This window comes from Cherax quadricarinatus, chromosome 97 (genome assembly GCF_038502225.1).
Source record: "Cherax quadricarinatus isolate ZL_2023a chromosome 97, ASM3850222v1, whole genome shotgun sequence".
NCBI lineage: Eukaryota > Metazoa > Arthropoda > Malacostraca > Decapoda > Parastacidae > Cherax > Cherax quadricarinatus.
Window position 1 is genome coordinate 3,850,677 of NC_091388.1, and position 27,240 is coordinate 3,877,916.

General features: G+C 42.8%; 1 protein-coding gene across 1 annotated transcript; it reads right to left on the reverse strand.

Annotated features, from left to right (window-relative positions):
• Window positions 1–15: 15 nt before the first annotated feature.
• On the reverse strand, window positions 16–26,569 carry LOC138855502 (uncharacterized). Its single transcript, XM_070105135.1, has 2 exons — window positions 22,611–26,569; window positions 16–421 (listed from the first exon to the last, which is right to left on the reverse strand). Exon 1 carries the CDS (start codon window positions 24,265–24,267, stop codon window positions 23,638–23,640), a length of 630 nt encoding a protein of 209 aa, XP_069961236.1. The 5' UTR covers window positions 24,268–26,569; the 3' UTR covers window positions 16–421; window positions 22,611–23,637.
• Window positions 26,570–27,240: the final 671 nt, after the last annotated feature.

A 27,240-nucleotide genomic window follows, 5' to 3' on the forward strand; every position in this document is an offset into this window, starting at 1 on the left:
AAGACAGACAGTCCTCAATGACATACTGACTTTCTTGGGTTATCCTGGATGGCTAACCCTCCAGGGCTAAAAATCTGAATAAAATCTTATATCTTAAGATCAATATGGTAATATATTAATTTATTCATAGGGAAGTGGTAAAGTCATACAGGTGGAAAGTATTGTAAATAATGTATAGGGAAATAGATTATAACTTACTGGACACCATTAATGGGGGAAGTGGTGTGAATGCCGAACCTTCAAAAAGATCAGGGTGGTTGTCTTGATGTAGATGAAAGGCTCTTGGTCCAGGAAAGTGGAGCAACCCTTCCTGTACCTTGACTGGCAGCACACACAGCTCACACACTGAGGTCTGTGGTTAGATCCCTATACAGTTGGAAACATTAGGATGTTTCCTTAAGCACCTGCTGCCTATGTTTACCTATCAGGAAAATAGGTACCTGGGTGTTAGTGAACTGGTGTGGGTTGCATCCTGGAGACAAAATTGACTTAATTTGTATGAAATGCTCAACATAACAAGGGGCTTTCTATATAGTAGAATGTCACTGATGTCAGCTATGGTCTGTATACCTTGTACACATGCTTGTATAAATAAAGATTATTATTATTATTACGTATTATTATTATTATTATTATAAAAACTTCATTACTTCTCATTACCCAGATTATGGGTTTACCAATTCTCCATTAATTTAATAATAATAATAATGAAATGTAGAATATTCAGATTAAGTAAGGGAAATGTGTACAGTAAGAGTGAAACCTGGACTAGTGTGTGTAAATGGCTGTCTACCTACGAGAGAAGACCTACGAGAGAAGACCTACGAGAGAAGACCTACGAGAGAAGACCTACGAGAGAAGACCTGCGAGAGAAGACCTACGAGAGAAGACCTACGAGAGAAGACCTGCGAGAGAAGACCTACGAGAGAAGACCTACGAGAGAAGACCTGCGAGAGAAGACCTACGAGAGAAGACCTACGAGAGAAGACCTGCGAGAGAAGACCTGTGAGAGAAGACCTAGGAGAGAAGACCTACGAGAGAAGACCTACGAGAGAAGACCTGCGAGAGAAGACCTATGAGAGAAGACCTAGGAGAGAAGACATGCGAGAGAAGACCTACGAGAGAAGACCTACGAGAGAAGACCTGCGAGAGAAGACCTGTGAGAGAAGACCTAGGAGAGAAGACCTACGAGAGAAGACCTACGAGAGAAGACCTATGAGAGAAGACCTGCGAGAGAAGACCTGCGAGAGAAGACCTAGGAGAGAAGACCTACGATAGAACACCTACGAGAGAAGACCTACGAGAGAAGACCTACGAGAGAAGACCTACGAGAGAAGACCTACGAGAGAAGACCTACGAGAGAAGACCTATGAGAGAAGACCTGCGAGAGAAGACCTGCAAGAGAAGACCTAGGAGAGAAGACCTACGAGAGAAGACCTACGATAGAAGACCTACGAGAGAAGACCTACGAGAGAAGACCTACGAGAGAAGACCTGCGAGAGAAGACCTATGAGAGAAGACCTAGGAGAGAAGACCTGCGAGAGAAGACCTACGAGAGAAGACCTACGAGAGAAGACCTGCGAGAGAAGACCTGTGAGAGAAGACCTAGGAGAGAAGACCTACGAGAGAAGACCTACGAGAGAAGACCTATGAGAGAAGACCTGCGAGAGAAGACCTGCAAGAGAAGACCTAGGAGAGAAGACCTACGAGAGAAGACCTACGATAGAAGAAATACGAGAGAAGACCTACGAGAGAAGACCTACGATAGAAGACCTACGAGAGAAGACCTACGAGAGAAGACCTACGAGAGAAGACCTACGAGAGAAGACCTACGAGAGAAGACCTACGAGAGAAGACCTACGAGAGAAGACCTACGAGAGAAGACCTACGAGAGAAGACCTACGAGAGAAGACCTACGAGAGAAGACCTACGAGAGAAGACCTACGAGAGAAGACCTACGAGAGAAGACCTACGAGAGAAGACCTACAATAGAAGACATACGAGAGAAGACCTACGAGAGAAGACCTACGAGAGAAGACCTACGAGAGAAGACCTACGAGAGAAGACCTACGAGAGAAGACCTGCGAGAGAAGACCTACGAGAGAAGACCTACGAGAGAAGACCTACGAGAGAAGACCTACGAGAGAAGACCTACGAGAGAAGACCTACGAGAGAAGACCTACGAGAGAAGACCTACGAGAGAAGACCTACGAGAGAAGACCTACGAGAGAAGACCTACAATAGAAGACCTACGAGAGAAGACCTACAATAGAAGACCTACGAGAGAAGACCTACGAGAGAAGACCTACGAGAGAAGACCTACGAGAGAAGACCTACGAGAGAAGACCTACGAGAGAAGACCTACAATAGAAGACCTACGAGAGAAGACCTACGAGAGAAGACCTACGAGAGAAGACCTACAATAGAAGACCTACGAGAGAAGACCTACAATAGAAGACCTACGAGAGAAGACCTACGAGAGAAGACCTACGAGAGAAGACCTACGAGAGAAGACCTACGAGAGAAGACCTACGAGAGAAGACCTACGAGAGAAGACCTACGAGAGAAGACCTACAATAGAAGACCTACGAGAGAAGACCTACGAGAGAAGACCTACGAGAGAAGACCTACGAGAGAAGACCTACGAGAGAAGACCTACGAGAGAAGACCTACGAGAGAAGACCTACGAGAGAAGACCTACGAGAGAAGACCTACGAGAGAAGACCTACGAGAGAAGACCTACGAGAGAAGACCTACGATAGAAGACCTACGAGAGAAGACCTACGAGAGAAGACCTACGAGAGAAGACCTACGAGAGAAGACCTACGAGAGAAGACCTACGAGAGAAGACCTACGAGAGAAGACCTACAATAGAAGACCTACGAGAGAAGACCTACGAGAGAAGACCTACGAGAGAAGACCTACGAGAGAAGACCTACGAGAGAAGACCTACAATAGAAGACCTACGAGAGAAGACCTACGAGAGAAGACCTACGAAAGAAGACCTACGAGAGAAGACCTACGAGAGAAGACCTACGAGAGAAGACCTACGAGAGAAGACCTACAAGAGAAGACCTACGAGAGAAGACCTACGAGAGAAGACCTACGAGAGAAGACCTACGAGAGAAGACCTACGAGAGAAGACCTACGCACATGCTTTTTCATCTGTATTTTTAATTTATCACACTGTCAACATCCCCCCAATGAAAAGCAGGGGTGTCACTAGCACGTTAAGAGACCATACAATAAGTGTCAGGGGCCCGAGACTGTTCAACTGCCTCCCAGCATACATAAGGGGGATTACCAACAGACCCCTGGCAGTCTTCAAGCTGGCACTGGACAAGCACCTAAAGTCTGTACCTGACCAGCCGGGCTGTGGCTCGTACGTTGGTTTGTGTGCAGCCAGCAGTAACAGCCTGGTTGATCAGGTTCTGATCCACCAGGCGGGCTGGTCACAGACCAGGCCGCGGGGGCGTTGACCCCCGGGACTCTTTCCAGGTAAACTCCAGGTAAACTGTCATTATTGTGGATCTGTTTGTTTACATATGGGGTAGTGAGAGAAGTAAACGTTGGAGTGTATTTATGAGTGATTTGCGGCCACTGCAAGATTCCACTCTTCACACCATACAGGCAAACCTGTAATAAATGTCCTTAAAATGAACAAAACCATCTAATATCGTTCCATTAGCAGCCATTAACCCTTTGACTGCCGCAACCCCCAATCCTGAGGTGTCTCCTGGTGTCGCAAAATTTAAAAAAAAAAAAAAAATTATTTTTTCTTAGGAAATGATAGAGAATCTTTTCCCGATTGTAATGACACCAAAAAAACGAAATTTGATGGAAAACTGATGGAATTATGCTCTCGCGAAGTTAGCGACCTCGGCGCTGTTTACAAATCGGCGATTTCGCCCACTTTGAGCCCTATTTTCGGCTAATTCCATTGTTCCAGTCGCCCAAACTCATAGCTATTTCTTTAGAACTTCATTTTTTCTATTGATTGAGTACAAAAAACTGCCCATTTACTGATTTCAACTACCTAATAATGTGGTCAGAAATTTGCAATTTGGCCAATTTCACGAAAACTAAAAAATATGACAATTTCAAAATAAGGTCCAGAATGAACAATGCAGACATTCCAGGCTCTAAAAAAACATTTTCTTTGCTCATCAGTCATGTCTCCAGGCCCCTCTGATATTACTCTTGCTTTCTATTTTGAATTTTTATTCAAACAAAAAATATTAGACTTACTATTATGCAGACTACTGCAATGCTGTAATAACTGTATAAATAACATCAACCCATTCATGACTGCATATTAGATTGGCTAGTTGGACATTTATAGGAAAATGGCATCATTTGTTTACTTTTGAACATTGGCAAAAATCAAACATTTCCCCTACTTTGAGCTCCATTTCTAGGTTCTTTTTATAGTCAAATCAATCAAAAACACCACTATTTCTGTAATATGTTTTCCATTATATCAAATGAGACCAAGAAAACGAGAATACAACCATAAATACTATACGAAAATAGACCACAAAGTCGGCATTTTAATTAAAAAATACGGTCGGAGTTTATTTTTTCTAATTATGCACTGCATGCTCCAGGATTTTTTTTATATGGTGCACACTGACCACACAGACCCATTCTCTCACATGTGGGCCTACCAGCTTTCTCCTGCTTGATTTGAAGCCGCTAGAATTTATGAGTATATATACGTCAAACACGGCACCTCGTAAAACGTATATATACGGCCGCGACAGTCAAAGGGTTAATCTTGTACAAAACATAAACATGTGTATACTATGACAGAATAATACTTGGTTAAAATTATAAACATTAAGAAAAATGAATTGTCACAGTAGTGGTTGTTCGAATACTACATAGCGTTATGTCACAGTAGTGGTTGTTCGCATACTACATAGCGTTATGTCACAGTAGTGGTTGTTCGCATACTACATAACATTATGTCACAGTAGTGGTTGTTCGCATACTACATAACGCTATGTCACAGTAGTGGTTGTTTGCATACTACATAACGTTAAGTCATAGAAGTGGTCGTTCGCACACTACATAAGCACTTGTCACAGTAGTGGTCATTCACACACTACATAAACATTATGTCACAATTGTGGTCGTTTGCAAAGTACATAAACATTGTGTCACAATTGTGGTCGTTTGCAAAGTACATAAACATTGTGTCACAGAGGTGATTCATCTTTGCCTTAAAACACTACTTTATAGTGCTTTGCTTTGCAGCACTCGGTTTTACAACACTTTGCTTTACAGTAATTTGCTAATGCAGCAGTTTTCAATTATGTACTACAGTCATTCTTCATTTATTCAGATTTCCTTCAATAAATATATTCACCACTCACTATAAGCTAAGGACGAAAATATTTTAGGGTAAATAATCCATGTACTGTACGTACGAACATGCATTTTTAAGGCTTAATTCTATTGCTCACTTAATATATGATAGTGTAAATAAAAAAGTGGAAAAAAATTACGTTTCACTTTACAGCAGTAGCCTGGGGACCTCCTGTATATATAAAAGTTGTGTGTCCTTGTATTATTGTTAAGTGGTCGACTAAGCTCCTGGAGGATGCAACATTGACTCAATAAAATGTCAAATTTGTTACACATGTGTCCTTTTTACCTATAAAGTTATTTGTATGATCATTATTATTAATTTATATAAGAATTCTAAACCAACTATATTTTTTAAATAGCTAAATTATTTAATGTGGTAGTGCTATATGATCACTCTTAGTAGATTAATGTTTTTGTCAAATGGTCTAGAAAAGTTTCAAAATGAATTTCCTAGCCATAATTTGCTTTGTGTTTGTCGCATCCGAGTGGTTGATACTTGGTAAACAAACCGAGAAACTTAACGCACACTCTAAAGTCCTGTAGCAACAATGGCGGGGCATAGAGAAGAAAATAAGTAAGTAAACATTTAGGTATTACCTGACCCCTGAGAGCTAGGAGGGACACTCGCTCTACTATTCATTATGGGTATATCTTCCCCTTGTGGTCAGTGACATCTATGTCCAAGATACAGATAGAACTAATATTAAAAGGTATACCGAACTCATCAAACAGGCTGGTGAAGAGCCAGCCGGTTCGCCTCAGCTGGCTTTCTTGACCTGGAGATACATGATGAACCTAGCGTTAGTTGGTATATTAGCCTGGAATATTTTTTCAGGAACATCTGAGCCTACCAGCACTAACATACATGATTCAGGTAGTGCTCTTAGCAACTATATTGAAAAATACACTGATATAGTTCGCAAAAAATACACTGATATAGTTTGCAAAAAATGGTTCCCAAAACCTAATTTCAGTGTGTCCACAGAAACTGACATCAGCACTTCCACAGGACCCGACGTTAGCACTTCCACAGGACCCGACGTCAGCACTTCCACAGGACCCGACGTCAGCACGTCCACAGGACCTGACGTCAGCACGTCCACAGAACCTGACGTCAGCGACTCCACAGAACCCGATGTCAGCGACTCCACAGAACCCGATGTCAGCATCTCCACAGAATCTGAAGTCAGCGACTCCACAGAACCCGACATCACCATCTCCACAGAACCTGATGTCAGCATCTTCAGAGAACCTATTGATGACTGCTGCATCACCACATATTCGTGGAAAGACATCCATGTGAAGCCCTGGAAATATCCAATACTACACAAACTTAGATAACCCTGGATTCTTCAGAAACCAGGAACTTTCTTAAGTTACAAAAGCTTCCGGAGTGGAACATATGGTGAGGATAAACTACCCATCATAGTACAGAAGCAGCGAACAACTGGAGATGAGAGCCGCATGCTTTGGAAACTACGACAGTATAACATCCCAGGAGTACCAGTTATCATGGGGAAAGTACTAGCGGAAGACAATTATCCTGAGGCTCTCGTACTGGATCATTATGAGGGTAAAACCTTCAGTGAACTGATTAAATCCTCATGGAACAGATTTTTCTGTATTTAGGCTCTTCATCAGGTATGCTTAACACTGTGCGAACTACATGAAAGGCATATCCTACATGGGTCCGTTAATCCATCTAACGTAATCATATCAATAGAAAAATCATAGATTAAAACTACTCTGGTTGATTACAGCCAGAGTAAACAAGTGGAACCTGAAAACAAAAAAGATTTAGAAAAAGATATTGAAGACCTGTTTCATTTCATCAATAAAGTATTTCCTACAATGGAAAAAATGACGGTTGAAGAGATAAGAAAATTTACTAAAGAAAGCATCTTAACCGCTGATGGTATGAGGAAAATAACCGGTTCGATTAAAACAAAAGAGGAAACAATTCGCAAAACCAAAATACAGGAATATAAGAGAAAATTTTGGGCCCCAAAACAGGAAAATCGCGCTGAGAATGAGGATTTACGTTTGTTATATTGAAACTGTCCCCATTATCAGGTCATACCAGGTGTCCCATTGTACCCTGGGATCACCATAGTTAATTATGTCATTGAGTCATATAATGAAGACCCATGAGAGTGTTAATGTGTCGGTTCTTTGAACCATTCATCTACAATCCTGTCAGACACTGCAACTTCTTGGGATCTTAATACTTGGGAATTCTTCGCTTGCCTAACCCTTGGGCACGACCTACTTCCACATTGAACAAATGTGACACCACCTACGACTGCTGCACCTCTCCTGCCATACGGTTTATAAGCTGCCTCTCCGCTCATATGCCGTATTCTATTCAAGATTGATGGATTGACCACATCGACTCAAGGTTGAGGGACTGATTACCTCATTCTCCTCCTGTTCTTCAAGTTTATCCTTTGTATGGACTGATGAAGCCACTGTGTGGCGAAACATTTCCTCAATAAAGATACCCAAGAGTTGCACATGTGTCTAATTATCAACGTGTCGGTTCTGTGAACCATTGATCTACAACCCATGAGAGGTCAGACTTTACCATCCAGGAGATACTGAAAACAAATATTCTCATTAAAACTGTCTAAAATACACCAACTTACAGTAATACTAATATTATTATTTTTTTTATTATTATTACTACTACCTATTATTACTACTACTACAGTACTACTGCTATTATATATTAGTATAACTATTACTATTATTACTATTACAGCCTCTCCTCACTTAGCGACGTACACGTTTACTGATGATTCAGAATTACGATGGGCTCTCTGACCAGTATGCATACCTAAATAATGTATATTAGAGCGGATTTCCTCAATTCTTTTAATTACAATATACAGTACACTGCTATATAAACATTCAAAAATATACCAGAAATGCTACAAACGGTGCAAAGGTGACATTAAAATAATTTCAAAGATGGTTGACACAAACCCACTACCATTACAGTATGCTCCTCACTTAGCAACGAATTTGTTTACTGACGTGGTCCTAGGAACAGAACCCCGTCATTAAGTGAGGAGAGACTGTATTATCAATATTAGTCGTTTTGTTGTTGATTAGGACTTTGAAGAGAATACACGTTGTTGTAACTCTTTCATTAAGATAAGATAAGATAAGATTTCGTTCGGATTTTTAACCCCGGAGGGTTAGCCACCCAGGATAACCCAAGAAAGTCAGTGCGTCATCGAGGACTGTCTAACTTATTTCCATTGGGGTCCTTAATCTTGTCCCCCAGGATGCGACCCACACCAGTCGACTAACACCCAGGTACCTATTTGCTGCTAGGTGAACAGGACAGTAGGTGTAAGGAAACGTGTCGGAATTTCCACCCGCCGGGAATCGAACCCGGGCCCTCCGTGTGTGAAGCGGGAGCTTTAGCCACCAGACCACCGGGCCTACAGCCCAAATAGGCAGTAAGGAACATAGGAAAAATATTGTTATGACGTAAATCTGGGAGCACAAACCAGGATGAGAAGCAAACTGAGAGTGAAAGGTGTTTCAGGAGATATATAATGTGTCTCCTGATGGATACTGTAAGAGCAAAAACTTGAGTATGTTAAATAAGACAGTTGTGGAGGACCTGCTGTGATGTATGGAAATATATGTACGTGTACGTATATAGGTAAGTGGTCAAGTGCATAAGTAAGTTGTTAACTATAAACATTATGTCACAGTAGTGGTTGTTCGCATACTACATAACATTATGTCACAGTAGTGGTTGTTCGCATACTACATAACATTATGTCACAGTAGTGGTTGTTCGCATACTACATAACATTATGTCACAGTAGTGGTTGTTCGCATACTACATAACATTATGTCACAGTAGTGGTTGTTCGCATACTACATAACATTATGTCACAGTAGTGGTTGTTCGCATACTACATAAACATTATGTCACAATTGTGGTCGTTTGCAAAGTACATAAACATTGTGTCACAGAGGTGATTCATCTTTGCCTTAAAACACTACTTGATAGTGCTTTGCTTTGCAGCACTCGGTTTTACAACACTTTGCTTTACAGTAATTTGCTAATGCAGCAGTTTTCAATTATGTACTACAGTCATTCTTCATTTATTCAGATTTCCTTCAATAAATATATTCACCACTCACTATAAGCTAAGGACGAAAATATTTTAGGGTAAATAATCCGTGTACTGTACGTACGAACATGCATTTTTAAGGCTTAATTATATTGCTCACTTAATATATGATAGTGTAAACGTATGTAAATAAAAAAGCAGAAAAAAATTACGTTTCACTTTACAGCAGTAGCCTGGAGCCTAACCTGCTGTATAAGTGGGGACCTCCTGTATATATAAAAGTTGTGTGTCCTTGTATTATTGTTAAGTGGTCGACTAAGCTCCTGGAGGATGCAACATTGACTCAATAAAATGTCAAATTTGTTACACATGTGTCCTTTTTACCTATAAAGTTATTTGTATGATCATTATTATTAATTTATATAAGAATTCTAAACCAAATATATTTTTTAAATAGCTAAATTATTTAATGTGGTAGTGCTATATGATCACTCTTAGTAGATTAATGTTTTTGTCAAATGGTCTAGAAAAGTTTCAAAATGAATTTCCTAGCCATAATTTGCTTTGTGTTTGTCGCATCCGAGTGGTTGATACTTGGTAAACAAACCGAGAAACTTAACGCACACTCTAAAGTCCTGTAGCAACAATGGCAGGGCATAGAGGAGAAAATAAATAAGTATACATTTAGGTATTACCTGACCCCTGAGAGCTAGGAGGGACACTCGCTCTACTATTCATTATGGGTATATCTTCCCCTTGTGGTCAGTGACATCTATGTCCAAGATACAGATAGAACTAATATTAAAAGATATACCGAACTCATCAAACAGGCTGGTGAAGAGCCAGCCGGTTCGCCTCAGCTGGCTTTCTTGACCTGGAGATACATGATGAACCTAGCGTTAGTTGGTATATTAGCCTGGAATATTTTTTCAGGAACATCTGAGCCTACCAGCACTAACATACATGATTCAGGTAGTGCTCTTAGCAACTATATTGAAAAATACACTGATATAGTTCGCAAAAAATACACTGATATAGTTTGCAAAAAATGGTTCCCAAAACCTAATTTCAGTGTGTCCACAGAAGCTGACGTCAGCACTTCCACAGGACCCGACGTCAGCACTTCCACAGGACCCGACGTCAGCACTTCCACAGGACCCGACGTCAGCACGTCCACAGGACCTGACGTCAGCACGTCCACAGAACCTGACGTCAGCGACTCCACAGAACCCGATGTCAGCGACTCCACAGAACCCGATGTCAGCATCTCCACAGAATCTGAAGTCAGCGACTCCACAGAACCCGACATCACCATCTCCACAGAACCTGATGTCAGCATCTTCAGAGAACCTATTGATGACTGCTGCATCACCACATATTCGTGGAAAGACATCCATGTGAAGCCCTGGAAATATCCAATACTACACAAACTTAGATAACCCTGGATTCTTCAGAAACCAGGAACTTTCTTAAGTTACAAAAGCTTCCGGAGTGGAACATATGGTGAGGATAAACTACCCATCGTAGTACAGAAGCAGCGAACAACTGGAGATGAGAGCCGCATGCTTTGGAAACTACGACAGTATAACATCCCAGGAGTACCAGTTATCATGGGGAAAGTACTAGCGGAAGACAATTATCCTGAGGCTCTCGTACTGGATCATTATGAGGGTAAAACCTTCAGTGAACTGATTAAATCCTCATGGAACAGATTTTTCTGTATTTAGGCTCTTCATCAGGTATGCTTAACACTGTGCGAACTACATGAAAGGCATATCCTACATGGGTCCGTTAATCCATCTAACGTAATCATATCAATAGAAAAATCATAGATTAAAACTACTCTGGTTGATTACAGCCAGAGTAAACAAGTGGAACCTGAAAACAAAAAAGATTTAGAAAAAGATATTGAAGACCTGTTTCATTTCATCAATAAAGTATTTCCTACAATGGAAAAAATGACGGTTGAAGAGATAAGAAAATTTACTAAAGAAAGCATCTTAACCGCTGATGGTATGAGGAAAATAACCGGTTCGATTAAAACAAAAGAGGAAACAATTCGCAAAACCAAAATACAGGAATATAAGAGAAAATTTTGGGCCCCAAAACAGGAAAATCGTGCTCAGAATGAGGATTTACGTTTGCTATATTGAAACTGTCCCCATTATCAGGTCATACCAGGTGTCCCATTGTACCCTGGGATCACCATAGTTAATTATGTCATTGAGTCATATAATGAAGACCCACGAGAGTGTTAATGTGTCGGTTCTTTGAACCATTCATCTACAATCCTGTCAGACACTGCAACTTCTTGGGATCTTAATACTTGGGAATTCTTCGCTTGCCTAACCCTTGGGCACGACCTACTTCCACATTGAACAAATGTGACACCACCTACGACTGCTGCACCTCTCCTGCCATACGGTTTATAAGCTGCCTCTCCGCTCATATGCCGTATTCTATTCAAGATTGATGGACTGACCACATCGACTCAAGGTTGAGGGACTGATTACCTCATTCTCCTCCTGTTCTTCAAGTTTATCCTTTGTATGGACTGACGAAGCCACTGTGTGGCGAAACATTTCCTCAATAAAGATACCCAAGAGTTGCACATGTGTCTAATTTATCAACGTGTCGGTTCTGTGAACCATTGATCTACAACCCATGAGAGGTCAGACTTTACCATCCAGGAGATACTGAAAACAAATATTCTCATTAAAACTGTCTAAAATACACCAACTTACAGTAATACTAATATTATTATTTTTTTTATTATTATTACTACTACCTATTATTACTACTACTACAGTACTACTGCTATTATATATTAGTATAACTATTACTATTATTACTATTACAGCCTCTCCTCACTTAGCGACGTACACGTTTACTGATGATTCAGAATTACGATGGGCTCTCTGACCAGTATGCATACCTAAATAATGTATATTAGAGCGGATTTCCTCAATTCTTTTAATTACAATATACAGTACACTGCTATATAAACATTCAAAAATATACCAGAAATGCTACAAACGGTGCAAAGGTGACATTAAAATAATTTCAAAGATGGTTGACACAAACCCACTACCATTACAGTATGCTCCTCACTTAGCAACGAATTTGTTTACTGACGTGGTCCTAGGAACAGAACCCCGTCATTAAGTGAGGAGAGACTGTATTATCAATATTAGTCGTTTTGTTGTTGATTAGGACTTTGAAGAGAATACACGTTGTTGTAACTCTTTCATTATACCCTACAGCCCAAATAGGCAGTAAGGAACATAGGAAAAATATTGTTATGACGTAAATCTGGGAGCACAAACCAGGATGAGAAGCAAACTGAGAGTGAAAGGTGTTTCAGGAGATATATAATGTGTCTCCTGATGGATACTGTAAGAGCAAAAACTTGAGTATGTTAAATAAGACAGTTGTGGAGGACCTGCTGTGATGTATGGAAATATATGTACGTGTACGTATATAGGTAAGTGGTCAAGTGCATAAGTAAGTTGTTAACTTACTTATGCACTTGATCACTTACCTACTTGACCACTTACCAACTTGACCACTTACCAACTTGACCACTTACCAACTTGACCACTTACCTACTTGACCACTTACCTACTTGACCACTTACCTACTTGACCACTTACCTACTTGACCACTTACCTACTTGACCACTTACCTACTTGACCACTTACCTACTTGACCACTTACCAACTTGACCACTTACCAACTTGACCACTTACCAACTTGACCACTTACCAACTTGACCACTTACCTACTTGACCACTTACCTACTTGACCACTTACCTACTTGACCACTTACCAACTTGACCACTTACCAACTTGACCACTTACCAACTTGACCACTTACCAACTTGACCACTTACCTACTTGACCACTTACCTACTTGACCACTTACCAACTTGACCACTTACCAACTTGACCACTTACCAACTTGACCACTTACCAACTTGACCACTTACCAACTTGACCACTTACCAACTTGACCACTTACTTACTTGACCACTTACCTACTTGACCACTTACCTACTTGACCACTTACCAACTTGACCATTTACCAGCTTGACCATTTACCAGCTTGACCACTTACCAACTTGACCATTTACCAACTTGACCATTTACCAACTTGACCACTTACCAACTTGACCACTTACCTACTTGACCACTTACCAACTTGACCACTTACCAACTTGACCACTTACCAACTTGACCACTCACCAACTTGACCACTTACCAACTTGACCACTTACCTACTTGACCACTTACCTACTTGACCACTTAAGTACTTGACCACTTATGTAACGGAAGTACCAAGTTCCAAAACCTTCCTTGGTACTGTTCCCACCTTACCTGGTTCATATACGTACTACAATACCTGGTTCATACACAGGTTGGCCATCACTAATCTGGCAATCAGTAATCTGGCACTAATTCTGGCTAGCATAATTTCAAATTTCTGGGGTCACCACACCAACGTGCCACTACTGTCTGGCGGTGCTACTTGCTGCATAAGTCATTCCAATTCCTTTTTCTCCGTTTATTGTTATAACCTGCTTACTTTTAGCCCTAGCCATGATTCCAATGAATAAAAGAAATGCTTCTTGTTGTGTAAAGCACATACACTCCATCTTATTGTGGCTAGCTGGTCCAGTGGCTAACGCGACGGTCTGGAGTTTTGAGACTCTCTGACCGCAGGCTCAAATCCCGCCCATGGTATGGTTTGTTTGCAATCGTGTCATTACGATTTCGTGAGGCACATACACTGTATGTTGTCCATAAAACTAAGGTGGCTTTGAAGCCACTGTCGGTCGCCATAAGCTCAGGTCACTCAGATAAGCTGTGACTGGTAAATCTTTGCCTAATCTGTAATGAGAGAATAGGATTGTGTGGCAAGTGTGCACTATAAAAAAAAATCCTGCAGCATGCAGTGCATGAGAAAAAAAGGGGACCGTGCTTGTCATGTAAAACAGCGACTTTGCAGTGTATTTTTGTACGGTTTGCATGGTTGTATTCTCGTTTTTCTTGGTCTCATTTGATAGAATGGAAGATACATTACAGAAATAGATATAACTTTGACTGGTTTCATGCCAGAAAGTACCTTAAAATTGAGCTCAAAGTAGCGGAAATGTTCAATTTTTGCCGATGTTCAACAGTAAGCAAATGACATCACCGTCCAGTATGTGTCGAACTGGCAGGTCTATTACTCAGTCATGAATGGGGTGACATTTATACGATTATTACAATAATGCAGTAGTCTGAATAACAGTAAATCTATTTTTTGCGTGAATAAAATTCAAAATGAAAAACAACCATAATATACGAGGGGCCTGGAGATGTGATTAATTTTTTTTTTTTTATTATCACACTGGCCGATTCCCACCAAGGCAGGGTGGCCCGAAAAAGAAAAACTTTCACCATCATTCACTCCATCACTGTCTTGCCAGAAGGGTGCTTTACACTACAGTTTTTAAACTGCAACATTAACACCCCTCCTTCAGAGTGCAGGCACTGTACTTCCCATGTCCAGGACTCAAGTCCTAGTGTTAGGAATGTCTGCACTGCTTCTTCTGGACCCTATTTTGAAATTTGTGTGAAACTGGCCAATTTACCAATTTCTGACCACTTTATTCGCAAGATGAAATAGGTGAATGGGTGGTTTCTTGTGCTCAGTCGACAGAATAGAAGGAGTGCTAGTGAAATAGCTATGAGTTTGGCAGACTGAAACAGTGGAATGGGCCAAAAATAGGGTGTAAAGTGGGTGAAATTGCCGATGCATAAATATCTCCATTAAGTGTATTCTAGCCTAACCACTTTGTAATCAGGCAAAATCACTAATCTGGCACCCTACAGGTCCCGATGATGCTGGATTAGTGATGGCCAACCTGTACTAAGAATGATCAAATGGCACAACCACATTACCTAATTTTCCTAGTTAAATATAATTGACATAGAATTCTTATATAAATTAATAATAATACTAATAAGAAAAATGATTTATTGCGTAAAAGGAAACGTGTAACAAATAATGTGTTCTCCAGGAGCTTAGTCGACCACTTAACAATAATACAATAACACAGCTTATATATATGAGGGCAATGTGTGGTGTGAATATAATGAAGGGAATTCGTAGTTTGGAAATTAGGAGGAGGTGGGGGATTACCTAAACTATTATCCAGAGAGCTGAGGAGGGGTTGTTGAGGCGGTTTGGAAATGTAGAGAGAATGGAACGAAACAGGATGACCTTGAGTGTAAATCTGTAGTGGAGGGAAGGTGGGGTAAGGGTTGGCCTAGGAAAGGATGGAGGGAGGGGGTAAAGGAGGTTTTGTGTGCGAGGGGCTTGGACTTCCAGCAAGCGTGCGTGAGAGTATTTGACAGGAGTGAATGGAGACAAATGATTCACGAAATCGTAATGACACGATTGCAAACAAACCATACCATGGGCGGGATTGAACCTGCGGTCAGAGAGTCTCAAAACTCCAAACCGTCGCGTTAGCCACTGGACCAGCTAGCCACAATAAGATTCGTCCAACTAGGTATATTTCTACACCATAGGAAGGTTAGCATAGGCACCACTGTGACCACAAATGCAAGTTTTTACAGACAAATCTCCAGCTAGCGTGGCCGTGATGAACTCTAGCTCAAGTCCCCTCAATGCCGTCAACATGACGGCATTTGTGGTCACAGTGGTGCCTATGCTAACCTTCCTATGGTGTAGAAATATACCTAGTTGGACAAATCTTATTGTGGCTAGCTGGTCCAGTGGCTAACGCGACGGTCTGGAGTTTTGAGTCTCTCTGACTGCGGGTTCAATCCCGCCCGTGGTATGGTTTGAGACAAATGATTTTTGATACTTGACGTGCTGTTGGAGTGTGAGCAAAGTAACATTTATGAAGGGGTTCAGGGAAACCGGCAGGCCGGACTTGAGTCCTGGAGATGTAAGTACAGTGCCTGCACTCTGAAGGAGGGGTGTTAATGTTGCAGTTTAAAAACTGTAGTGTAAAGCACCCTTCTGGCAAGACAGTGATGGAGTGAATGATGGTGAAAGTTTTTCTTTTTCGGGCCACCCTGCCTTGGTGGGAATTGGCTGATGCGTTAATAAAACAAAAAAAGTAACAATGTGAGGTGAAAGACAATAAGCACTGTAGTGGTAGTAGTAGAGTAGTAGTAGAGTAGTAGTAGAGTAGTAGTAATAGTAGTAACAGTAGCAGTAACAGTAGTAGTAATAGTAGCAGTAACAGTAGTAGTAATAGTAGCTGTAACAGTAGTAATAATAGTAACAGTAGTAGTAATAGTAGTAGTAATAGTAGTAGTAATAGTAGTAGTAACAGTAGTAGTAACAACAGTAATAATAGTAGTAGTTAAAGTAGTGGTATTAATAGTTGTAGTAATTGTTATGGAGTAGTAGTTATAGTAGTAGTGATAGTAGTAACAGTAGTAGTAATAGTAGTAGTGGTGGTGGTGGTGGTAGTAATAATAATTATAGTACAGTAATGGTGGTAGTAGTAGTATAGTACTAACAGTAGAAGAGGGGGTGGTATGTATTAGGAGTAATAATACTAGTAGTAGTTATAGCAGTACTAACAATAGTATAATCGGAGAGAGTTCTGGGGGTCAACGCCTCCACGGCCCAGTCTGTGACCAAGCCTCATGGTGGACCAGGGTCTGATCAACCATGCTCTTACTGCTAGCCCCACACAGTCCAACATACGAGCCACAGCCCGGCTGGTCAGGTACCGACTTTAGGTGCTTGTCCAGTGCCAGCTTGAAGACAGCCAGGGGTCTATTGGTAATCCCCCTTATGTATGCTGGCAGGCAGTCTTGGACCCCTCACACTTATTGTGTTGTCTCTTATCATGTTAGTGGCACCCCTGCTTTTCATTGGGGGGGACATTGCATCATCTGCCGCGTCTTTTGCTTTCGTGCGCAAGTTTGGTACTAATCCCTCTAGGATTTTCCAAGTGTATATAAACGTGTATCTCTCCCATCTGCATTCTAGGGAGTACAGGTTGAGGATTATTATTATTATTATTATTATAATCAAAAAGAAGCGCTAAGCCACAAGGGCTATACAGCGCAATACAGGTTGAGGAACTTCAAGCGTTCCCAGTAATTGAGGCGTTTTATCGCAGTTATGTGTGACGTGAAGCTTCTCTCTACACTTTCTAGGTCAGCAATTTCACCAGCCTTGAAAGGTGGTGTTAGTGTGCAGCAATATTAGTATAGTAGTAATAGTAATAGTAGTATTAGTAGTAACAGTAGCATTAATATCTGTAGTAGTAATTGAGTAGTGGTATAGCAGTACAGTGGACCCCCGCTTAACGATCACCTCCTAATGTGACCAATTATGTAAGTGTATTTATATAAGTGCGTTTGTACGTGTATGTTTGAGGGTCTGAAATGGACTAATCTACTTCACAATATTCCTTATGGGAACAAATTCGGTCAGTACTGGCACCTGAACATACTTCTAGAATGAAAAAATATCGTTAATCGGGGGTCCACTGTAGTAGCATTGGTGAGTAGTAGTAATAATAGTAGTTTATCTGGAGACCTGGAGAGAGTTCCGGGGGTCAACGCCCCCGCAGCCCGGTCTGTGACCAGGCCTAGTAATAATAATAGTAGTATTAGTAGTGGTTGTAGTAGTACTGTTGGTAGTAGCAGTAATAAGTGGTAGTAGATGAAGTGATGGAGACAGTTATTATAGTGGTAATCAAAATCAAAATTAAAATCAAAATTTTATTTATTTTCAAAGGTTACACTGTGTGTTTACATTTCATAATTTGATTGGTACAAAGAAATCCACTATCACGCTGAGGTATTTCAGGCCTTAGTAATATATGTAGTAGTAATAATAGAAATTAATAATAGTGGTAGTAGTAGTGGTAATAGTAGTAGCAGCAGTAGTAGTGCTAGTAGTAATGGTTGTGGTTGTAGTAGTGGTATTTGCAGTACGTACATGATACAACTTTTACAGACCATAGCTGACATTTATGACATACTACTATAAAGTCCCTTGTTATGCTGAGCATTTCCCACAAATTAGGTCAGTTTTGTCCCAGGATGCCACCCACACCAGTCAATACTACCCAGGTAACCATTTTACTGATGGGTGAACATGGACAGCAGGTAAGATAACATAAGATAAGATTTCGTTCGGATTTTTAACCCTGGAGGGTTAGCCACCCAGGATAACCCAAGAAAGTCAGTACGTCATCGAGGACTGTCTAACTTATTTCCATTGGGGTCCTTAATCTTGTCCCCCAGGATGCGACCCACGCCAGTCGACTAACACCCAGGTACCTATTTGCTGCTAGGTGAACAGGACAACAGGTGTAAGGAAACGTGTCGAAATGTTTCCACCCGCCGGGAATCGAACCCGGGCCCTCCGTGTGTGAAGCGGGAGCTTTTAGCCACCGGGCCACCAAGGAAACATGTCCAATGTTCCTACCCTCGCCGGGAATCAAACTCGGACCCTCGCTGTGTGAAGGCAGAGTTTTAGCCACCAGGCCACGGAGCTCCGTATGTCTGTACAAAGGTGAATGATGTGGATGAACATATAGAATGCCCCTTAATATTAATTCAGACTATTTTGGGCAAACTTACGACTAACTTAAGAGTAATAAGGCAATAAGAATATGAGTGTGACTGTGAGTATAAATTTAAGAGTTGCAAAGAATACAAGAGAATTGAATATCCTGTTTATGCTATATAGCTTTTATTAAGTTTAACTGGTAAGGAATTACAGGTCTGACTATTAAAATAAATGGGACTCAATTTTTTTAATGTTTGGTTGGATTACAAATATTGAGAGTAAGATGTTAAACCAGAGTACAAGTGGAGGATTGAACTCGCTTACGACTCACTTGTTGCAAGTTCAATCCCCACCCCGTACTATGGTTTGTCTGCAATCATTCCATTACGATTTCTTGAATTGTAAGATTACATTGTATTACACGTGTTCGTGACATTGAAAATGTGTAAATGTAGTTACCACATATATAACTGATGCTGGGATATGTTAGGGAGATTTCTGGCAGAAAGTTCCAGATTTTAGGCCCCTTCATGAACATCAAATTTGTGAAGAGATTTAGCCAGACACGGGGAATGTCGGAGAGTTTTGTACCTAATACAGTGGACCCCCGGTTTACGATATTATTTCATTCCAGAAGCATGTTCAGGTGCCAGTACTGACCGAATTTGTTCCCATAAGGAATATTGTGAATTAGATTAGTCCATTCCAGACCCCCAAACATACACGTACAAACGCACTTACATAAATACACTTACATAATTGGTCGAATTGGGAGGTGATCATAAACCGGGGGTCCACTGTACAGTGGACCCCCGCATAACGATTACCTCCGAATGCGACCAATTATGTAAGTGTATTTATGTAAGTGCGTGTGTACGTGTATGTTTGGGGGTCTGAAATGGACTAATCTACTTCACAATATTCCTTATGGGAACAAATTCGGTCAGTACTGGCACCTGAACATACTACTGGAATGAAAAAAGTTTGTTAACCGGGGGTCCACTGTATTATGTCTATGTGTCCTGTTGCAGCTATCGAGAAAGTGCTTCAGGTCGGAATTAATATTAATAGTGTGGGTGACATCCCCGGGATGCAACAAACACCAGTCTACTAACACCCAGGTACCCATTATACTGATAGTGAACATGGACAACAGCAGTAAGGAAACACGTCCAATGTTTCCACCCTCACCGGGGATCGAACACAGACACTCAGCATGCCACCTTGTGGCCTACGAGGCCAAGGGCCACCTTGTCGCACTTTAGTCTCCTTAATTAATACAACCCATGGTGACCCATGGTGACCCATGGCTTGATCACTAAAGCTCTCGCTTCACATGACGAGGGTCTGCGTTTGATTCCCAGCGAGGGTAGAAACATTGGTTGTGTTTCTTTACACCTGTTGTCCGTGTTCACCTAGCAGTAAAATAGGTACCTGGGTGTTAGTGGACTGGTGTGGGTCGCATCCTGGGTGTTAGTGGACTGGTGTGGGTGGCATCCTGGGTGTTAGTGGACTGGTGTGGGTGGCATCCTGGGTGTTAGTGGACTGGTGTGGGTCACATCCTGGGTGTTAGTGGACTGGTGTGGGTCACATCCTGGGTGTTAGTGGACTGGTGTGGGTCACATCCTGGGTGTTAGTAGACTGGTGTGGGTCACATCCTGGGTGTTAGTGGACTGGTGTGGGTCACATCCTGGGTGTTAGTGTACTGGTGTGGGTCACATCCTGGGTGTTAGTGGACTGGTGTGGGTCACATCCTGGGTGTTAGTGGACTGGTGTGGGTCACATCCTGGGTGTTAGTGGACTGGTGTGGGTCACATCCTGGGTGTTAGTGGACTGGTGTGGGTCACATCCTGGGTGTTAGTGGACTGGTGTGGGTCACATCCTGGGTGTTAGTGGACTGGTGTGGGTCACATCCTGGGTGTTAGTGGACTGGTGTGGGCCACATCCTGGGTGTTAGTGGACTGGTGTGGGCCACATCCTGGGTGTTAGTGGACTGGTGTGGGTCACATCCTGGGTGTTAGTGGACTGGTGTGGGTCACATCCTGGGTGTTAGTGGACTGGTGTGGGTCACATCCTGGGTGTTAGTGGACTGGTGTGGGTCACATCCTGGGTGTTAGTGGACTGGTGTGGGTCACATCCTGGGTGTTAGTGGACTGGTGTGGGTCACATCCTGGGTGTTAGTGGACTGGTGTGGGTCGCATCCTGGGTGTTAGTGGACTGGTGTGGGTCGCATCCTGGGTGTTAGTGGACTGGTGTGGGTCACATCCTGGGTGTTAGTGGACTGGTGTGGGTCGCATCCTGGGTGTTAGTGGACTGGTGTGGGTCACATCCTGGGTGTTAGTGGACTGGTGTGGGTCGCATCCTGGGTGTTAGTGGACTGGTGTGGGTCGCATCCTGGGTGTTAGTGGACTGGTGTGGGTCGCATCCTGGGTGTTAGTGGACTGGTGTGGGTCGCATCCTGGGTGTTAGTGGACTGGTGTGGGTCGCATCCTGGGTGTTAGTGGACTGGTGTGGGTCGCATCCGGGGTGTTAGTGGACTGGTGTGGGTCGCATCCTGGGTGTTAGTGGACTGGTGTGGGTCGCATCCTGGGTGTTAGTGGACTGGTGTGGGTCGCATCCTGGGTGTTAGTGGACTGGTGTGGGTCGCATCCTGGGTGTTAGTGGACTGGTGTGGGTTGCATCCTGGGTGTTAGTGGACTGGTGTGGGTCGCATCCTGGGTGTTAGTGGACTGGTGTGGGTCGCATCCTGGGTGTTAGTGGACTGGTGTGGGTCGCATCCTGGGTGTTAGTGGACTGGTGTGGGTCACATCCTGGGTGTTAGTGGACTGGTGTGGGTCGCATCCTGGGTGTTAGTGGACTGGTGTGGGTCACATCCTGGGTGTTAGTGGACTGGTGTGGGTCACATCCTGGGTGTTAGTGGACTGGTGTGGGTCACATCCTGGGTGTTAGTGGACTGGTGTGGGTCACATCCTGGGTGTTAGTGGACTGGTGTGGGTCACATCCTGGGTGTTAGTGGACTGGTGTGGGTCACATCCTGGGTGTTAGTGGACTGGTGTGGGTCACATCCTGGGTGTTAGTGGACTGGTGTGGGTCACATCCTGGGTGTTAGTGGACTGGTGTGGGTCACATCCTGGGTGTTAGTGGACTGGTGTGGGTCACATCCTGGGTGTTAGTGGACTGGTGTGGGTCACATCCTGGGTGTTAGTGGACTGGTGTGGGTCACATCCTGGGTGTTAGTGGACTGGTGTGGGTCACATCCTGGGTGTTAGTGGACTGGTGTGGGTCATATCCTGGGTGTTAGTGGACTGGTGTGGGTCACATCCTGTGTGTTAGTGGACTGGTGTGGGTCACATCCTGGGTGTTAGTGGACTGGTGTGGGTCACACCCTGGGTGTTAGTGGACTGGTGTGGGTCACATCCTGGGTGTTAGTGGACTGGTGTGGGTCACATCCTGGGTGTTAGTGGACTGGTGTGGGTCACATCCTGGGACAAAACTGATAGTAAATACAGATATTATTATCATTATATTAAGCAATATGGCTACATTACTTCTAATAACAGTTACTAACAATTTAATCCTACCTAAAATATCCTGACAACGTAAATCTATCAACTTGTATTATCTTGTTGTTGTTGTTGTTGTGGTTTATAAGGCCACTTACTGTATGTAATGTATTTGTTTTGGGTGGGTGTTAAGGGCTTCTAAAACTTCCTTATTTTAGGAATCCCGTCGGTGGATAATAATAATCTTTGTTTATTAGCAGTACATGATGTAATTTAACTTTGGAACTCCAAAGTGTGGTGGTTCACTAAGTGTGGTGGTTCACTAAGTGTGGTGGTTCACTAAGTGTAGTGGTTCACTAAGTGTCGGGGTTCACTAAGTGTGGTGGTTCACTAAGTGTAGTGGTTCACTAAGTGTGGTGGTTCACTAAGTGTGGTGGTTCACTAAGTGTGGTGGTTCACTAAGTGTGGTGGTTCACTAAGTGTGGTCGTTCACTAAGTGTCGGGGTTCACTAAGTGTGGTGGTTCACTAAGTGTGGTGGTTCACTAAGTGTCGTGGTTCACAAAGTGTCGTGGTTCACAGTGTCGTGGTTCACTAAGTGTCGTGGTTCACTAAGTGTCGTGGTTCACTAAGTGTCGTGGTTCACAGTGTCGTGGTTCACAAAGTGTCGTGGTTCACTAAGTGTAGTGGTTCACTAAGTGTCGTTGTTCACTAAGTGTCGTGGTTCACTAAGTGTCGTGGTTCACTAAATGTCGTGGTTCACAAGTGTGTTCCTAAGGGTGGACACCAACAACTCTTCAAGACTCGTCTCACAGTGGATCATATTCAGTACATTTCCGTGCACTCTAACCCAGTCTTGGTATCTACATATTAGAAAGGACATTATAGATATATCTAAGAGACAGTATATAAATGTATTCTTCATTTTTAGTAATAATACCAGTTAAAAATTCACTTTTTTTTTTGGTTTGGACTCTGGATTGATCTCTCCTCTGGTCCCAGGCTGTCTAAATCTTTACCAGTTCTCCAGGTCGTCTGTTCACTGTTCTGGTCTCCAAGCTGCATAAATGTTCTCTAGATACTCTCCTTACTTCTCCGGTCGTCTCCTCATGTGATATACGTATCACATCGAAGTTCTCTTGGTCTCCAAAGCTCCTGGCTGTTCTCTTGGTCTCCAAAGCTCCTGGCTGTTCTCTTGGTCTCCAAAGCTCCTGGCTGTTCTCTTGGTCTCCAAAGCTTCTCGCTGTTCTCTTGGTCTCCAAAGCTCCTGGCTGTTCTCTTGGTCTCCAAAGCTCCTGGCTGTTCTCTTGGTCTCCAAAGCTCCTGGCTGTTCTCTTGGTCTCCAAAGCTCCTGGCTGTTCTCTTGGTCTCCAAAGCTCCTGGCTGTTCTCTTGGTCTCCAAAGCTCCTGGCTGTTCTCTTGGTTTCCAAAGCTCCTGGCTGTTCTCTTGGTCTCCAAAGCTTCTCGTTGTTCTCTTGGTCTCCAAAGCTCGTGGCTGTTCTCTTGGTCTCCAAAGCTCCTCGCTGTTCTCTTGGTCTCCAAAGCTCCTGGCTGTTCTCTTGGTCTCCAAAGCTCGTGGCTGTTCTCTTGGTCTCCAAAGCTCCTGGCTGTTCTCTTGGTCTCCAAAGCTTCTCGTTGTTCTCTTGGTCTCCAAAGCTCCTGGCTGTTCTCTTGGTCTCCAAAGCTCGTGGCTGTTCTCTTGGTCTCCAAAGCTCCTCGCTGTTCTCCTGGATGCATTATTCACAAGGCCATCTCTTCCTATCTCCTCAATGTTCTCCTGGTCTCCAGGACGTCTCTGGATGCGCTAATCCACACTTGTCTCTCACACACACAACTCCTGTCAAGAAAATTAACATCCTACCTCACAGTAAATGTTAATTTTTTACAGAATTTAACCCAGAAATGCCCAAAAGAAGGGGAAATTTAGAAGACACATGCAGGCAAACTAGAGAATACTGAGACATGAAGATACACATTGCAGCATGTGTCATAAGAAGCCAAAATATATTAAACTACAAGACTAGTGATCTTAAAAATACCAGAACTATTCACAACTCAGTCACAGTTTAGTCATAATTTAAAAGAGATCTCATTCTATCCTGGGCTAAATAATGGTTATGGACGAATCGAAATATCGTCTGTTTCCTCTACAAACTGTAGTTTAGTTTTTATGACTCACGAAATCGTAATGACACGATTGCAAACAAACCATACCACGGGTGGGGTTAGAACCCGCGATCAGTCATAAAACTCCAGACCGACACATCCAGTGGCTAACGCGTCAATCTGGAGTTTTGCGATTCTCCGATCGCGGGTTCTAACCCCACCCGTGGTTTATAGGTTTGTTTTATAATATAAGCACTCAGAAGTTGGACCAAAATGTCGTCATAAGCTCCTCTCTCATGTCCCCTCAAGGGAGGCTCCTTGACGCTGGTGAGGGGCTCTTGATCCAGGGAAATGGATCTGTGCTCCAGTTCCCTGCGTTGAGCTTAAATACCTTCCATCCCCCTATGCTAATCCCTACGGGTTTAACGCTCCCCCATGGTTGTAAAAATCTAACTGGAACTTTTAGCATACAAAATTAAACTAAACCCAGTTATATATTAAACTAGTTTTAAGAAAACTAAGAAAACTGATATGACCGAATAAGATTTGTATACATCACTTTGAAAAATGCTTTAATTGTATACTTCAAGTATTATTAATACAATAATATGGTACATGAATGGCATAAAACACAGATAAATGATAATTAGACCCATGTGCAACATCTGTGTGTCTACTGTATACCTGGAGAGGATTTCGGGGGTCAACGCCCCCGCGGTCTGAGACCAGGCCTCACAGGCGAAAAGTCTACAATAAGAACACCTAGATACTCACATGTGTCTTTGAACAATAATACGGGGGGCACAGCCCCCTACTGTACTAACCTTGCCGTCTGCATCCCCCTCCATGCTGCTGAGGTCAGAGAAAAAGACTGGTGAGATGCATCATGTGTCAGCGTCACAGTGATCAGTTAGTTACCGTCCATGTCGCAAAGCCGAGCATATTTGGGATTTCCAAGGGCATTGCAGTCTAATATTGCAGAGGATGCCTCTTAAAAACCCCAAGTTTGCTTCAGCGAACTTAGGTCCTTGGTGCAGGATAGAACTTTGTCGTAAGAGATGTATGGTGGTCGTTTTGCGAACACTGGTGTCGTCGTTCTGATGTCCGAAATTCTGTGTACACGCAGGAGCAGTCGTCTTGTTGTCCAGTGGAACTGTCATTCTGAGGCCAGTGTGTGGCACTGTCGTGGCCAGTGTGTGGCACTGTCGTGGCCAGTGTGTGGCACTGTCTTGGCGTGTGTTGGATAGAAGCAGTATTGCAGTACTCATAGCAGCAGCAGTGGTAGTAGTAGTAATGTGTCAAAGACTTGTCAAACAGGTATCCTGTTGTTAGTTACCATTTTGTCCTAGGCACATGTCGATTAGACACTAGGCCTGTTGTGTGTGTGTGTGTGTGTGTGTGTGTGTGTGTGTGTGTGTGTGTGTGTGTGTGTGTGTGTGTGTGTGTGTGTGTGTGTGTATGTGTGTATGTATATAAATTAACTCATTTAATAATGGAAGTATAGGTACAGATGTACAGGTGTGAGCACACACACAACACTGTCAGACACAAGGCAATAATCACACAACTATGCAATACCTGCCATCACAACACCTGTCTTAAGAAAACACAATTGTTTTAATATATATAACCACAACGACCTTAAAAATACATACAGCAAATGTTGGTTGAGTCCAGTACATGGTTGAGTCCAGTACATGGTTGAGTCCAGTACATGGTTGAGTCCAGTACATGGTTGAGTCCAGTACAAGGTTGAGTCCAGTACATGGTTGAGTCCAGTACATGGTTGAGTCCAGTACATGGTTGAGTCCAGTACATGGTTGAGTCCAGTACATGGTTGAGTCCAGTACACGGTTGAGTCCAGTACATGGTTGAGTCCAGTACATGGTTGAGTCCAGTACATGGTTGAGTCCAGTACATGGTTGAGTCCAGTACATGGTTGAGTCCAGGACATGGTTGAGTCCAGTACATGGTTGAGTCCAGTACATGGTTGAGTCCAGTACATGGTTGAGTCCAGTACATGGTTGAGTCCAGGACATGGTTGAGTCCAGTACATGGTTGAGTCCAGTACATGGTTGAGTCCAGTACATGGTTGAGTCCAGTACATGGTTGAGTCCAGTACATGGTTGAGTCCAGTACATGGTTGAGTCCAGTACATGGTTGAGTCCAGTACATGGTTGAGTCCAGGACATGGTTGAGTCAAGGACATGGTTGAGTCCAGTACATGGTTGAGTCCAGGACATGGTTGAGTCCAGTACATGGTTGAGTCCAGTACATGGTTGAGTCCAGTACATGGTTGAGTCCAGTACACGGTTGAGTCCAGTACATGGTTGAGTCCAGTACATGGTTGAGTCCAGTACATGGTTGAGTCCAGTACATGGTTGAGTCCAGTACATGGTTGAGTCCAGTATATGGTTGAGTCCAGTACATGGTTGAGTCCAGTACATGGTTGAGTCCAGTACATGGTTGAGTCCAGTACATGGTTGAGTCCAGTACATGGTTGAGTCCAGTACATGGTTGAGTCCAGTACACGGTTGAGTCCAGTACACGGTTGAGTCCAGTACACGGTTGAGTTCAGTACACGGTTGAGTCCAGTACACGGTT

Bases quoted from the DNA above. Each gene is read 5' to 3' on its own strand.
- LOC138855502 (XM_070105135.1), bottom strand. From the start codon at position 24,267: ATGCATCCAGGAGAACAGCGAGGAGCTTTGGAGACCAAGAGAACAGCC.